We start from the raw sequence: 16,270 nt of genomic DNA, 5'->3' as shown, positions 1-16,270 counted from the left end.
TAGGCCTCTGTCAGGCCTGATAGCAATCACATATTCATCAGATGATAATAATGTAACACAATAATGTCAGATTTCATATACTTATTCAGATCTTTTGAAAATAGACGCATGCCCAGGAAGATACTGTACATCAGACGATACTCCACTTAGATCGATATTGTTTTTTGAATATTTGTAGACTGAAAACCAATATTTTCCTACAATGTTCCAAATGTTTTCATGTTAACACATGCTCAAAAGCAAAATCCTTAAGTTTGACCTGAATTTTATTTTTGACAGGGTACAAAAACATTTAGACACAGACAACAAGGATTGTAATAATAATCATCAGGATTTTTGTCATCATCGTTATAAAAAATATTCCTACAGCTAATAAGATGAGATTCATGCACACATGAATGCCTTACAGCATTTTAGGTTAAGAGCTTTTCATAGATAAGCAGTACAGTGCTGAACAATGACACGGTAAATATGTAATCATACAAACTTGCATCATATCCATCATGTAAAGGGTGGCTGATTTTTAATGAAAGGCCAATCTCATCCTGATGTATTGCCAAACTGATATGTCATTTAACTCTAGCTTACATAGTCCCTTTGTATCTGGAGGACATACGTTTATGACTTTGTAAACTTGTGACCTCTTCTCATCTTCACCGCAGAGAAACCTGCAGAATAACTTGGTGAATGTGAGCACATGTGCGCAACAGTAATTTTTAACAGAGATTACCCAACAGCCCACATGGCCTCCATTCACAAGTCCAAAATAACCCTTCCTGCCGGGAGCGGCGGCACCGCTCAGCCAACCAATCAAAATCCGGAGTTCCACCAGCAGAAACACAACGGTTACCAGCCGCTCTTTTCATGACCAGTGATCCGAGACCTGTTAGTGGCCATGTAAAAAACACGCGCACACCCACACACACACAGTGACACGGACACAAAACGCACACTGGACCTTTAGTGAGCGCATAAAGAAACATGCTGTCAGCCTTGAGCAAGAGAACAAAAGTCTTCTAAACAGACAATTAGGAGTCCTGTCTCTGTTCTCCTCTACATCCATGCATGCCTTCCCTCTTTCTCCGATCCCCCTCTTCCATGTTTCCTTTCAGCTCCTCCCTGGCCGCCTTCAGGCCTGTTTAGGCCTTCTGTCAGCTCCTGCTAAGGCCAAAGCAAAGGCGCTGAATGAAACAAGGCACTAAAAAGGTTGAAAAGAGGACCAGTAGGCAAATGTGAAGCGATATGGATGAGGGCGAAGTTTTGCTCAGCCCACGGTGGGTAGATTGTGTATTAAACAAGCCGATCTCCTTGTAACTTACCACCACGCTAATTAGAGCTTCAATATTGATAAGGTGAAGCCTTGATTTGCAGAGGCTTGCTCTATCTTAATGCATTCCTTGGCAACAGTGGTTTATTTAGTGTTTTACTCCACAACAAGGTCAGCACACGCTTAGTCACTCGTGTGCATTTTGTACTCAGAAACAGCCTCTTTATTCATTTAAAGAACTTATATTATTATATTCAGTCGCATATTATGCATGTGACTGAACACAACACCTCTGAATTGGCGTGTGTACGTGCGTGTGCATGCTTTCATGCGTATATGTGCGTTTTCTTTTTCATTACAGCTTATGTAAGGTCACCCTCGGCCACTCAAGGGTCCCTCACATGCGCTCGTCAAGAAGTTGATAGCTATGCCGAAGCACACGCTTTGTCATTGTGAGGCGAGGCGCTGAGAGGCACTAAAAGCTTCCCTGCATGTTTTTTTTCTTTCACAGACCAAGCCAAGAAAAATCCAATCAAATCCTCTGAAAAGCTCTTGCGACGCTTCAAGCCTCTTAGGGCTGGGAGATGTTGGCTGGAGGAGGCCAGCAAGGTGAGGAGGTGAGCTGGGGAGGGGGATCAAGGCATCTGCCCTCTGCCACGCCAGGAATTAGCTGCCTCTCTGTGTTTGGCTCCTGCAACGGCAGGCTTTATGAATCCCAGTCAGCCCAGTGCCCCTTCTGTTTCATTAGCCAGCCTCCTCCCTGCCATTACCACCCCCTTTAATTTGGATGAGGAGTGGGGTGTGGGTGTGAGCGCATGTGTGGGGGTTGGAAATGTGTATGTATGTGTGTATGTGTGTGTGTGTGTGTGTGTGTGTGTGTGTGTGTGTGCATTTAAGTTTGCTGGTTTGCTTGTGTGCTCCATCTCCAGGGCAGGCAGGATTCCAGTGATGCGTTCCTGGTTTTCTTTGCTCTAAAATAGCAGCAGACCTAATGACCCCACTCTAATTGCTCAATGTCAATATTGTTGCATTTGGATTCCCATAGCTCTAATATAATATGCACAAAGAGGGATGGCTCATCAGAACCCAATATGCTGGAGCTTAGCAACTTGGCCGGGGCACATAAACACTGATATCACATTGCAGACTGTCACCATCTCTATTGTTTCTCCCGTTTTCTTAAAATGTGTTGGGGGTGTGGTGTGTCAAATTAAATTTTCTTTTGTAGTTCTGTTGCTCTTATCTACTTTACAAGTTGGTGCTGTTGTATCTGCCTATTAATTCTGTTAAGTGTGCAATAATTTCCCCTCATGTGGTGCATTAATGCAGTAAAACAGAATGTGAAATATCAGCAGTTTGTATTCAACCTTAAATAAAAGCTGCTATCTTATCATTTATTTTACTTCTGTTCTACAAGGGTGTAATTGGGTGTAATTCTTGTAACTGGCACACACAAAGTCTTTTTTTTTTTTTTTTGCCTCGAACAAATATTTAAAAGAAGAAAAGCAACCCATCAGCCCAGCGCATGACATTGAACATTGAGCTGCCACCCAATACATTGACTGATAATGGTCAGACAATCAATGTAGAGACTCGAACTTTATTAACGTCTCCAATTAGACCCAGTCAGATCAATAGGAGCTCTGACACGCTGACGTGATGACATTCTGACAAAGAGCTGTTGCGAATGAGGAGCGGCCAGAGTGAAGCTGCAAAGGAAACAATAAGCTTTGCCCTTGTCAGATTAATCCAAATCTATTTTCAGTACAAAGCCTGAAGATCCGTGCCTGCATTTTTCCATTGGCTTTTGTTGCATTTGTACAAAAACGACTTAGCTCGGCCAACTGCAGTGCTTATTCCCTGAAGTTTCCATTGATTTAAATCTTTCTTTGACGTGACGCTGGTAACATAATTATATCTGTGGTCTCAGTTGACTTGAGGGTCATGAGAAATCTTACAGTGCTTTTCTTTTCTGAAAGCAAGAAAATTGAAGGATTATCTTAACCGATATTAAGACTTGTCTAATCTGTAACTGGCAGTGTAGTCTTATTCTTGTGGAAGTGTCTCTGGGAAACAGTTCAGAAGAGAGAGGAGATGAGAAGCCAGTGTTCGCTGGGATTAATAAGAGATGAAGGCAAATTTCCCCCTTGAGATTAAATATGTAATCTTTAAATCAAACAAGGTTGAGGGATTAGGGAGACTTGTATGACTAAAAAAATTCCTTCTGAGGACATGTGATACTAAGATTATACCTGGAAAGAATACTTTAATCCTATATAGCATACTTGGCCTGACAGCTTTAGTCTGTCCAAGCACTTCTATTACAATGTGCAGCATGTGCCGTTTAAAAAAACTTTTTAAGGATACAGAAGCTGAAAATGGCTAAATATATCTCTTTATACATGAAGAGTTAATTTGCAAAAATAGGCAAGTGCAATTTCTGAAAATAAAAAACAGTGTTGCATGTAATGTTTAACCCAATAGGCTACTCCCTGGATCCAAAATGTAAAATTTTGTCACAAAAAGCAATATCACCTCTGCATTAGCCTATTACAGTGATTTTTACAATAAACACAACTGGAGGTTTCTTTTTGCAAATAAACGCTTTATTATATGCATCTTTCTTTTGTGACCATATTGTTTGTATAAGACTTACTTATGTAAAGAACAGATACTAGCAAAATACAATCTAGGAAGCAGTTTGAGAAAAAGTCAGGAGTGATTAATGGTTCAATTAAACAGTCATGCAAAGTAGGAACAACATGATACTATTGCTATGGGTTTGAGTTTCAGAATGGACTGTATTTACTACATCATATTCTGCATCTACTGAAAATAGCATACTGTATAGCAGCAGCAGTTTCAATCAATATGGGTTTTTTAGGGCTAATATTGATTCCTATATCTTTGTATTGGGGCTACTGATAGCTGATATTTTGCCTGTAGTATACATCTTTAAATGTGACCATTTTTTATACTTCTAGAATCTTATTTTTGACTGGGTTCAACAGCCACTGAAATGGCATTTAGACCATCATGGCCCTCTAAAGCTCTCCACTGAAGCAGCTCTTTGAGGCTGACCCACCTCTCCCATTCAATGGCAAGGAAACCAAGGGATACAGGCCTTTAACGGAAAGATTTATTTACCTTAATATTACTGACAAATTAAACAAATAAATAAATAGAATGTGCAAAGAAAACAAAATCTTATTGTCGGTTTTGCACAGTTTTTATGTGGCTGAGGGAACTTCTATTATAGCATATGCAGATGACACGATCCAATATTTTAATAAAAGCCCAATTTAGGCCAAAGAAAATATACCCTAGTAGATACTCCAGAAATCAGCATGCTCACTCTCTGAGAATAATTTTTGGACATCTGTCTGGGTCGCTACCATTGCACTACCGCCACAACAACAGATGGACAAATAAAGCATCATTGTACAGACATTAGTGTAATACTCATCGGAGCCATAACCTCCGATTATCAACCAATATTTTAAAGTGAGAGCTTGGCCCTGTGGTGTTGTGCACGTGAAACATCAGGGAATCATTACCATGGCCTCTGCATAACCTCCATAAGTCAGGTTAGTGTCAATAACAGGGGCTTTAAATATTGATAAGGGTGATCACCTCCCTCATGGAAAGAGCATATCTGGGGGCGAAATGTCGCTGTGAGGGGATTCTCATATATAACTCATGCCTGGCATTCAGGACGCGCCACTTCAGATATCGCTTCAGGACAATCATCTTCTCTGTGTTTTAGCCTTATCAACATATTGCTCACTACAGAGCTGAAGTGAGATCGATGATTAAGAGAGGCCATTAGGTTGAAATCATTATAAGATATTACTGCATACTTAAATGCATTTCTATTTGATTTACCTTTAAGCAGCAATAACTCTGAAATTCTCCATAGAGCAGGCTCATCATCCCCCTGGAAATGCTCTTCTCGTGTTAAATAAGTATTCATGTGGAGCCTGACCTTCGATTGCATGCAATGAAACACACATGATTTGGCAGTTCTGTGTGACATATGTTAATGTGTCAGATCAAAACGCCAATTTGGAGGGTCCAGCTGAGTGCACTAAAAGAAATCCTTCCTGTTTAACATGTGGAAATGTCAGAGAGCTGCATTTATTCATGTCACTATTATGGGGCCGATTCCTGTCCAGGAGTCCCGGAGACAAAAGACGCTGAATTCCCCAGAGGAGAATGACCTGGAGGACACACTCACGCACACCAGCTGGACTTTCTCACTCACGTCACACAAAAAAAAAGCACTAAAAGGGGCTTACATCATGGACCTGAGCATCCTCATATGACATTTAATTTCTGCTTTCTGCTGGCTCTGTGTGTTGTTGTTATTATGCACATTTACTAATCACAATATGAGTGGACATGATGTACAGAATACATGGATAAGCATTGATCCCCCCCCCTCCATAGTAATCCCTACTGGATAATACCCGACAGCAGCTCCTGTCCTCCGTCCCTGAAGTGATAAGTGCAATGAATCCATGAGTGACATCTTATTGGACTGCATGTATTGCATCGATATATAAATGTCATACATGGCAGAAATGGTCTTCGGCAGATAGTGAATATATTTACTGTTCACTGAAGTGAGCATCAATACAGACAGAGCTTTTTAATATAATATTGGTGTGACACATTTAAATATTTTATTAAAGCATCTAGGGTTATTTTGTATGTTTTTTTTTTATTATTTAATTGTTATGCTGTTCTGAAAGCACAAGCAGCTACTCAATTATTCAATTTTAAGAGAAAAAGGACCATCATCAAACAATGAGCACCATCCACACAATTGCAAAATAAAGGAACAAAGTCAAACAGTTGACATCATTTTTCACCTCCTCCACAGTCAGCTCATTAGGAGAGTTAGTGCTCTCCTAATGAGTAAATAATTGGACACTTCACTCTACATTAAGAGAGAGGGACTGAGAGGTTGAATCTCTGAATCCACAGCCATGGCCGTAGTACTAATAACATGTTGCTGCCATCTAGAGGACATTCAAAGAAGGACATTCACAACTGAAACCGTTTTACAGAGAACAGATGGTTCCACTCTCATGTAAATACAACATGGAATACAGGGTTAATACATTTAATAAAAAACATGCTTCATGATCACATGGAAAATTAAAATGGACATATGATCTATCTCCATCTCCTCCATCCAATTCTGTCCTTTGTCCATACACATTCCTGCACATATGTGTGTGATATGTGTTGCCACATTGTTTATATATGAGACTCATGTTTTTGAACACATCTCTGCATATATGCAACCGCTTAGCACAAGCACACGTTCACATAAACACATACACAGATGTATGCATGTGCACGTAGCTCTGTGCATATGCGATTTCCATCTGTAATCTAGTGAACAGCTTACAGTGCATATTTGTACATCTGCACACATTTCTGCATATATTTTTTCCCTTTTGAACATATTATAATGTAAACAGCAAGCAATGCAAACTCACGCCTCCTCTCCAGTTACTGTAGATACTGTGTATTTGCTTATCTGCTGTATTAAAAACAATATGTTTGTTTTCAATCTGTTTAATGCAGCTGTGACAACTCAGTTTACCAACGGGATCATTTAATCTAATCTATTATAATATAGAAAATCAACCGTGATCTAAACAAAGTTAAATTAAATTAAAGAGGCAGTAAACAGACATTTTTCTCCCATCACCTGTCATAGTAAAACAGTATAACCACATAACTGTCATAAATTGTTATTCCATATACATATGGTTATTTCCACTCTCATATATCATGTGGGATTCTCCTGATCTGAGAGGTAGCCCCCCATAAAATGCAGTGTTTCAGAATATGAGTACTAATGTCTTCTTATTATGTTATTATTATGTCTTTTTATTCTTTTAAGCTATTTCAGCATGTTGGCTGAATGTGAAACCATTTCAATGTGCTGCACAGGCACATATGTCGAACATATACTCTTACATTTTGGCAACTTTTCCACACCAGACATACCTTCTTTCACAATCTCTCTCCTACTGCATCTGATCAGCCAAGGCCGAGTCCTTCACTCCAGCGGCCACCACAGCAAAGAGGAAGGAGGGGAAGAGGGAGCGGAGGTAGAGGGCCACCCTGGGGATGGGGTGGGCCAGCAGGACCTCCTTCCTCTTCCTGTTCACTGTACGCATAATCTCATTGGCCAGGACTGACGGGCGCACGCCATGGGTCAGCTGGCTGGCGATATCTGTAGAGCAGAGAGTCAAAGAGCTTGATTTAGAAATGTCAGTGTGACGCATATTGGGACACATGGTGAAAAGAAACAGACAAAACAGAAATGATCGATCCTTTGTATATTTCACACTCTTTCTAATTTAAACTTTATCTAAGGAAAAAAAGGAGGAGAAAAAAGTTCTTATTTAGAGTGATGGTTTGGTAAAAGTCAAATGCCATCCCATAGAAACTGGGAGTGGACAGGTAAAAAAAAAAAAAAAAAAAAAAAAAAAAAATCAAATCAAATCACATAAATATAAGAAAACATTAAATAAAAATAACATAACAAATACTTAACATTCTCCATATATATCATCACTTGATATAATTACAAAGAATATAATTTAACTCCATATATTTAGTTATCTTATATCATATATCATTATAATACCATATAGCACCTAAGCTATTATGGAAAATATTGCAATGATATACCAATATAATCCATATGGTCATCATACACATTAAATAATATGTAAGTTAATACAGGGATCTTTTCATTCTTTATATTCTTCTGTAACTTCTGCCTCTAGGCCTTTTTATTGTTTTGTTTTGTTTTTTTGCCAAATTTTTTGACAAAAAGAAAAAAGAATGAATGAATGAATGAATTTTTTTTTTTTTTACCCAAAGAGCATTGAGCCCCACAGTATTCTTCAGTCATTCGAGGCTGAGAATCATGCCAGCGTCCTATCTGCTCTATAGACACTCTAGAAACACTTTGCAAATGATTTTTCATAAATCATTACCCAGTTAGTCACTGCTGTATAGCATAGCATCGCTCTTACTCACATGCAGCCAGCTTGTTTAACAGAGGAGCAAGCTGGTTGACAAGCGACTGGCTGGCAGGTGCCTTGCTGGTGGGCTGCTCAGTTGGTGGCTGCTCAGTTGGTGGCTGCTCAGAGGGCGACTGGTCGGATGGCGTCGGAGCGGGTGGCGTCGGGGCGGATGGCATCGTGGCGGAGGCATTGATGAAGGTATGACTGATGGTGCTGACTAATATCCCATACTCCTCCACTTCAGCCCGCAGGCAGTCAAAGAAGGCCTGCGCTGCGTGCTTTGAGGCTGCATCTGAAAGGCGTGCACACACACACACACACACACACACACACACACACACACACACACACACACACACACACATATGACAGACACATGACACACCCATAAATAAGTCTCATTCCAAACATTGCAGACAGGAAACCCTGTCAAACTGTCAGTCAGTCTTATCACAGGAATGTTGTCTCTCTATTACACCATACTTTGAGAAAATGATGTATGAAAACCTATTGTAGCTTGTTTGTGTCTAACAGGAAGCAGGAGATAAACTTAACCATGAACATAATTTTAACAAAGTTTAAAACAGTAAGTCACAGTGATAAGAAACTCACAGGAACTTCTGAAGGGGACAGCCAGTCTGCCCTGGATGCTGTTCACCAACACAATGTGTCCCGACCTTCTTGAGATCATCATCGGCAGTACACCTGTCACATTATTTATTCAGAGCACTTATTAGCAATTAGATAGGAAAGCTCAGTCAGAACAAACAGAAACATTCGGTTCTGTTTATTTCCTCAGGAATTTCTGCCCCTACCTTTGGCCAGAGTGCTGGGGCCAAAGTAATTGATGTCCATGATGTTTCTGTCCAGCTCCAGGGAGACGCTCTGCACCGGGGCCTTTAGCTTCATGCTGCTGTTGCAGATCAACACATCCACGCAGCCGTAACAATCCCCCACCTCAGCCACCACCTCCTCTATGCTGTCCATGTCACTGAAGTCCAGGATCACCAGCTTGGGGGCAAATGTCTAGACAGACACAGGATTTGGAATTCTAGTCATTCTTCCTACTGCATGTCCATCAGCCACTATTGACTCCAAGCAAAAACATGACATGCAGGTGATGTGGTGACACCTGCAAAAGTGAATAAGCAATGACTTCCACTTGTTGGTTATCCTAAGCTAAGCAACCACCCGTATCAAACGAAATTATTTTGATTCTAAGAAAAACATTAATTTATGCTTTCTTTCCTTAAGCTCTTCAGCTTTGATAGTCCCATTGGCGAGTTCATCATTGCAAATGCACGTTGCTTTGTTCAAAACCACAGAACATTATTTAAATCCTAGTGGAGATCCCAAGGTTTCCAAGGATACAAAACACTTCCTGCTAAATAACAGGGAAAAGTGTGTTTAATGATCCAAAGACATGTCGATATTTTCCATCTGATGTAATGTTGCAGCTATAAAACAATGGCATCTTGGGTTTGAATATTTCACTTATTATAAGCATCATGCAGCTTCAACGAAGCATTACTATCGGTAGATAGACAATACATAGGTGACATTGTAACACATTATAAAGTTTTTCTAATTTGAAGCTATTTAAAGGGAAATTTAAGGTAAATTAGTTTTTGCTATTTACTATGAAGGTTTCTCTTAACCTAAAAAGGTCATTTAGTTCTGCAAATTAGAATCTGGGTTAACCAAGTTGAGAGGAGTTTACCCTGCACTACATTTCTGATCATGTGCTCGAAGCAAAACAGCCTCTAATTAATTCCATTTGCCCCTTTAGCGGCTACACACAAAATCAATGGCCATGAGTTCATGTGTTTGCACATTAGATAATATTGTTATCTGTGAGTCTATTTTGATAGCATGTGCTGTTTTTTTCCATACACACACATCTGCTGTGGTCTGTGCACAGGAGATACTGGGAGGACAGTGTGCTGTCAGAGAGGATATCCTGCCATTGTGTTGACCAGAGGAGGAAGCCCCGATCTGTAGTGAGCTAGATAGAGCAGAGGATCAGGATAACAACACTGATAGAACCTGGTGTGCTCTTTCTGAAAACCCACCATGTCATGTCGTGTCATGCATTGATTCCTAATTGCCACCTGAGAGACCAAATGTTCAATTAGATGTATGATACAGTCCTCTGAGAATTTACAATATGCTGCACAAGTTGGTTAAGATTAATGGGTATGAGATAGTAGCGGTGTTTACTGAAGCAGCCATAATGCAAGACTTGTTTCACAGCGGCCGAGTTTGCCAAGAGATGACTCAACTCTTCAAAGAACAGTAATGATTTTTAGCTTGGAAGGGTTTATACAAAGTCTGGCATGTTTATGATTTTGCATGCAGCAACTGCTGCCAGTATGTTGTCATTTAGATTTGCTTCATTTCCTCACCTCCCTGGGGTCAGCATCGCTAGTCAGAGAGTCATACAGAGACTCCAGCTTATCCCAGCTCGTCCCACACAGGACCAGCCTGGCCCCTCCCTTGTGGAAGAGTTGGGCACACTCTGAATAGTGGGGAGAAAAGGGGATTGAAGTCATCATGCATACTACCGTCCAGTTTAAACATGTGTTTCACAACTCTATTAAAAACCAGAAGGCACTGAAAGAGCGCAACCCCCTGCCAAAACTAAACAATTCTCCAAACTGGTGTCACACCCCCTCCAATTTTAAGTTGAACTGAGTTCTTGAACTTGCAAACACACTGTTTGGAATCAGGTCATACACAGTCCTCAGATAACCTTAAGGTGTCTTAAGATACACCTTAAGACACAGTTGTGCCTTGAGCGTAGTCTTGCTACATTAAGACATTAAGTCTTAAAGATTGTCTGTAGACACATTTGACTTTTTCAGTGTCATGAATTAATTTCACTTTCATCCTACTTGCATTTTATCATACATTATGGAAATTATTCAGATTATTCAGGTCTTAAGTTAAAATGCAATGAACTGTACTCATAAACAAACTAGTCTTTCACCCTTACACTTTGAGCGTTACCTAGGTAGATATAGTATCTACCTGTTTCATAGTTCTAGCTAGAAAAATGTAACTGTCTAATGGTGGAAATCCAAAATGTAGATCAACACAACAGTTGTAATCAGCTGTTGCTTGGTCATCCAAGGGCTACCTGCTTGCCAAATAAAATGGAAATCCATGTCTACTTTTTATATCCTGCTAACAGGGCTGAAAACGAACCCAGCTTGGCAGAGGTAATGAGTTCAAATTTGAGCAGAACAGTGGGATTGTTTACCTCTCCCGACCCCCGACACAGCATCCGTGATCACCACCACTTTGTTTCGCACTAAGGACTTGGACATGAAGTGGATGACCTCAGTGTAGATGTAGTATATCCCTGCTGCGATGACGATCAGCAGGGGCAGCACCATCACAGAGGGGAGAGCCATGGCCTGTAATTGAGAGAGCAGAGGATCAGTGAGGGTAACAGCTATGGACCCACTGACCTCCATCTTACAGCAGGGAATGAGCAGCTAGTGGTCTGTGTTGACAGGAAGGCTGGGATCCTGTTTCAGCTCCTCCAAGGTGTGGCACATTTATAGTGTAAACTGATCATGAAAATAATTTATCCACTTGAAAGAAAATGAAGAACATATATCAGCACGATCTGTCTCATGCAATCATGTTTGCAAGACTATAACCCCAGGCTATGAAACAATGCAGCATCCTATATCGTGCATCTCTTCCTGTCCACACAAGAAGGGTGACATCAGAGAAAAATAGGCCTATATAGGTCACGTTTCAACCTATGGAACTATTTAATTTGTATTCTTAGGGGGATGACATTTTATAGCTTCCTAGATATAGATGTGTTTGCCAAAGTATAAGCCAATTTCTAGCCCAGAGTCATTTGCACTATATATAGGCTACATCTGAAAAGACTGGATAGGCCAGATATATTGGATCATATTTGCTTGCTACAGTGAAGGTACATTTGTAATAATTCCAGACATGCATTCTGAGGCATAATGATGGCAAATGGCACTTTTTCCGCTCTAAATTTCACTGTGTGCAGGGCCCTGAGGACAGCGTTTGTATTTGGTGGCCTCGCTAACACACTTACCATGTAAAGTGTGTCTGAGGAGAGTGGCTAAATATACTCTGCTCTGCCCGCAGAATGGCTTGCACTATGTCACCTCCAGGATATTGTCACAGGATACCCCGAAGGGAGCAACCAGGGAGGCTCACATTTATAAGCAGTGGATGACCTATCTTACTTGTTCCACTTTACTTAGGAAAACTCATCAAATTAACCCATAATAAACATTAGAAATGTGATTTATCATGGCTGTTGAGACCCACCTCCTGGCTCAGCCCCTTATTCGGGCTGGCACATGAGTGGATCCCAGTGGGTTAGTCAGAGCTGGTGAGTGCACACCCACAGCAACCACACAACACACTCACACACACCTATAATCTGTGTTATTCTTGGTTCACTTACAGCACGGGCAAGGAGCTAATCCTTCGGCGGAACTGGCTGTTATTTTTCCGGGTTTAGTTAAGTAACAGAGCATTAGAGCCTTCTCCTCCCTCCGTGTCCCCTGTCCATTCACACAGCTCTCTCCCCTCTGTCTGTCTGACCCACCGCCGCTGCCCAGTGGAACCTGCTGCTTATAATAGCCTGCGCTTGAGTCAGCCATTAATACACTCCTATGTGGTGTATAGTATCTGAGGCATGCCCCCTTGTTGCCAGCATGGAGGGATGGATGACAAATGACCTGCAATCCTCATTATAGATACTTAAAAGTTTGTATTGGAGGAACATGATTGCATTCTCCTGCAATGTTTAAGTCAGTGCCTTAGGGTAGGAAAATATAGATAGATAGATAGATCAGAAGAGAAGTTATATTTTATTCTCATCCTTATGATTTAAACCCAGCATTGTGGGCTATCACATGAGTGTGGTTTCACTGGATTTATTTTTATTTAGTAGCCAAATCAAACTAGCTTATAGTTAGGTTAAAACACACACAAACAATTAAAACATTTCATATAGGGGGAAATGTCCAGTCTGTATCTGAGGAATCTGAGGCATTGTGTTAGTTCATTCAGTTCAGTTCAATTCAGTTCACATGTCTAACTGGCATTTGTCTGTTGCCAAATTCGTAAAGTATCAGTTGAGGTGACATGGACATTAACTGAGGACTAGATGTGATGAGCCATCAATGATTAGCAGTTATCAGGACTAATGTAAAAATAAACATCCAGTAACCACGCTTTCTCTGTGGGCGGCGACATCGAGCAGTTATCGCGAGATCCCGTAGAATTCCAGCAGCAAACGTGCGAGCGAGCGAGCCTCCTCCGTCCGTTGGGAGAGAAGAAAATAAACCCACTGCTGCTAAAGCGAGCTAGTTATGGAATCACACACTAAATGCCGATTTTGGCATCGGTGACTCGGCAAGAGGTGCTTTCTCTGCATGCTGCGTCTCTAACTGGGAGAGAAGCTCTGGAGCTCAATGGATTTGTAGACCCCCCCCCCTTTTTTTAAAAGTCAACTTGAAGAAGCTAGCCAGGAGTGGATTTCGTTAGCTATTCTGTGAGCTAGCTAATTGGGCTAACCCAAGCTAGCAGAGGAGCACTGGGTAAACTTCGGCTGGACTGACTGCTGCGAGTGGGATAGCAGCCTGCTAGCTGACTGGCAAACATTCGCCTGGCTTTTATCCTTCAGATGGGCGTATATTGTTACTTACTGAACGCTATCGCCTCGGAGCTTGAGGCCGATAACTGGGTGCAAATGTTGTTTTTGTGGCTTGCGCCATCACGTTATTGATTTGGATTTCCACTGGCAAGCTAGCGGGTTATTAGCCACCTCTGTCGCCACTCCGCTTTGTGGGTGCAGGCCATGGACTGAGAGGCATTCATCACTGACCGAGTGATGAGTAGGCTGGCTTGATGGCAGCTAATCATATATTGGGAGGCGGTAATTGGATACAACTAAAGAGACAAAAGGAGCGTCTGATTTGAACTGTCTTGTAACACAACAACAATTAAAACCCTCCTCGGCCATTTTTTTTGATAATGCATCGGAGTGCGGGACCATTTTCGAAGTTGGGATAGAAGAGACGCACAAGAAAACAACGGGATTAGCGCTCCACTGCTGATAAAGTTCTCAAAGAAACAATCCGGGTGACTTTGAATAAGAGGTGAAATACAATGTCTGCCGCAAAAGAAAATTCCTGTAGGAAATTCCAGGCGAACATCTTTAACAAGAGTAAATGTCAGAACTGCTTCAAACCACGGGAGTTGCATCTCTTAACCGACCAGGATTTAACCCAGGTAATGCTAAGTTATATTTTAGGACTAGTAACATTGATCACATGTGTAAAGAGCCACTGATCATTGATCAATCATTCCAGGTTGCTGAGCTGCTATTCCTGTCAAACGTGGGTCAATCAAAAATAATTATTGGCTTGTAGCAACGTAACCAGCTTGTCTTGCTTATGAGAATGTAGACTGATTACTAGTGTCCAGCTGTTTGTAAATGCCTTGCTTGATTTTTATAACTATTAAGGTTTTTTTTTTTTTTAAGGCAGACAGGAGAATACATTGGAATTTTCAAGTTTGTTGTTGGTGGGTAGTGTGTGGATATTGGGTGTCCAACTGAGAAGCCTTTAATTGATGGAATCAGTTCTTGAGCCAGAAACCGCAGTGATGATGACAACAAGCCAAGATGCAGACAAAATGAGGGTAGAGCGCTTGTTTGTTTTGGCCAAAACACAAGCTATCTCTGTTCTTTCACATCTTCCTTATACCTTTCTGTTCCCCCATGACAGAGTCAGACTGGCGAAAGTGAATTCTTGTGGCTTTCTCCTGACTATGGCTGCTTTAGCTTTGCCACAGCTGGCTGAGTGTGATCTGTGGTGTCACCTTCATCTGCTCTTTTATCTGCAGATGAGTGGGGCAGAGATAGCATCAAACACCATTACACTTTGGAGGTTGTGTTATAGGCATGTTTTCCTTGACTCCCTCCTCTCTCTCTCTCTCTCTCTCTCTCTCTCTCTCACACACACACACTCAGATCATTAGTTTAGTCTCTGTTATATCCTGTAATTGATCCCAGGCGATGAGGTCCAGATGGGCCCTTGAACATGGCTTAAGAGCCAAACAGCAACGTCAGCATCCTCTTCTCCTGTGTCTGTGTGTTTGTGTGCATGCAGATGCATGCTTGCTTTCTTCTCTCATGTGTATTTGCTGCTCAGTTTATTGCAGGTTAACCCTTAAGATGCAAGATTTCTTAGTCAAGATCTTAAAGTTACATCATTTCCTCTAATCCCCCTGTGACCCAGCCCACTCTCTCTTGTCTACAAAAGCCTCCATGACGACAGTCATCCATGGAACCAGAGAGGCTTACTGCATTGGCCTCTGTGCAAGATGTGGCATCAGTCCTTGCGCTTCACTTTGTCCCACCCAACCGCAGGTTTTTGAAAATGTTCCCCAGTCTGTCAGTGGTCCAAACAATATTGACTGGAACAACATTAGTGGGGGGGGCTTGGTTGCACAAGCAGGTCTTTGAAGGATTCCAGTGGGACGGTCTACAAACCAGTTAGCCCTAACCACCAAACCATTCCTGTCCTAGAATTGTTATATAACATCACATGAATAGTGTTAAAGTTCACAGCCTTGTTACACAGGCACAAGACAAGGTATAGGCTTTGTAAAATGTGACCACTGTTCAGAAACTGTTACAAGCTGACTTAGAGGAGTTAACTCAATAACCTGGTCAGAAGAAAGCTTCAGTAGGGCTATGTAATGCTGTTAAAACACCACGAATGGCTCATTAGATTAAGTGAGTTTGAGCCCTAAGTTAAATGCGAGTTATTTGGGACTTAACGGGAGCTGGAGTCGCAAGCTTAGCTTTCACCCGCTCGCCTCCTCCCCATTCATTTGTTAGATCTGGCACTATGAATGCAACATTGAA

At 41.4% G+C, this 16,270-nt stretch overlaps 2 protein-coding genes across 4 annotated transcripts in view; one reads left to right on the top strand and one right to left on the bottom strand.

Moving 5' to 3' along the window:
• Window positions 1-1,029: 1,029 nt before the first annotated feature.
• Window positions 1,030-12,834, bottom strand: dhrs7cb (dehydrogenase/reductase (SDR family) member 7Cb). Its single transcript, XM_030077966.1, has 8 exons — window positions 12,794-12,834; window positions 11,588-11,744; window positions 10,731-10,843; window positions 9,141-9,351; window positions 8,938-9,030; window positions 8,339-8,617; window positions 7,295-7,523; window positions 1,030-1,158 (listed from the first exon to the last, which is right to left on the bottom strand). The coding sequence occupies exons 2-7, from the start codon at window positions 11,739-11,741 to the stop codon at window positions 7,315-7,317; spliced, it is 1,059 nt and encodes a 352-aa protein (XP_029933826.1). The 5' UTR covers window positions 11,742-11,744; window positions 12,794-12,834; the 3' UTR covers window positions 1,030-1,158; window positions 7,295-7,314.
• Window positions 12,835-13,622: 788 nt separating this feature from the next.
• The window catches only part of LOC115377488 (myosin phosphatase Rho interacting protein), a 38,274-nt gene continuing 35,626 nt past the window's right edge, over window positions 13,623-16,270 (top strand). Inside the window, exon 1 of one of the 3 annotated variants that reach the window (XM_030077266.1) lies at window positions 13,623-14,628. In XM_030077266.1, coding sequence (XP_029933126.1) covers window positions 14,506-14,628 — 123 coding nt within the window. In that variant the 5' untranslated portion in view covers window positions 13,623-14,505. The remainder of the gene's footprint in view (window positions 14,629-16,270) is intronic. The other 2 variants (XM_030077267.1, XM_030077268.1) reach the window with 2 other exon arrangements.

This window comes from Myripristis murdjan, chromosome 19, assembly GCF_902150065.1.
Source record: "Myripristis murdjan chromosome 19, fMyrMur1.1, whole genome shotgun sequence".
NCBI lineage: Eukaryota > Metazoa > Chordata > Actinopteri > Holocentriformes > Holocentridae > Myripristis > Myripristis murdjan.
This window is presented reverse-complemented; position numbering and strand designations above follow the sequence as displayed.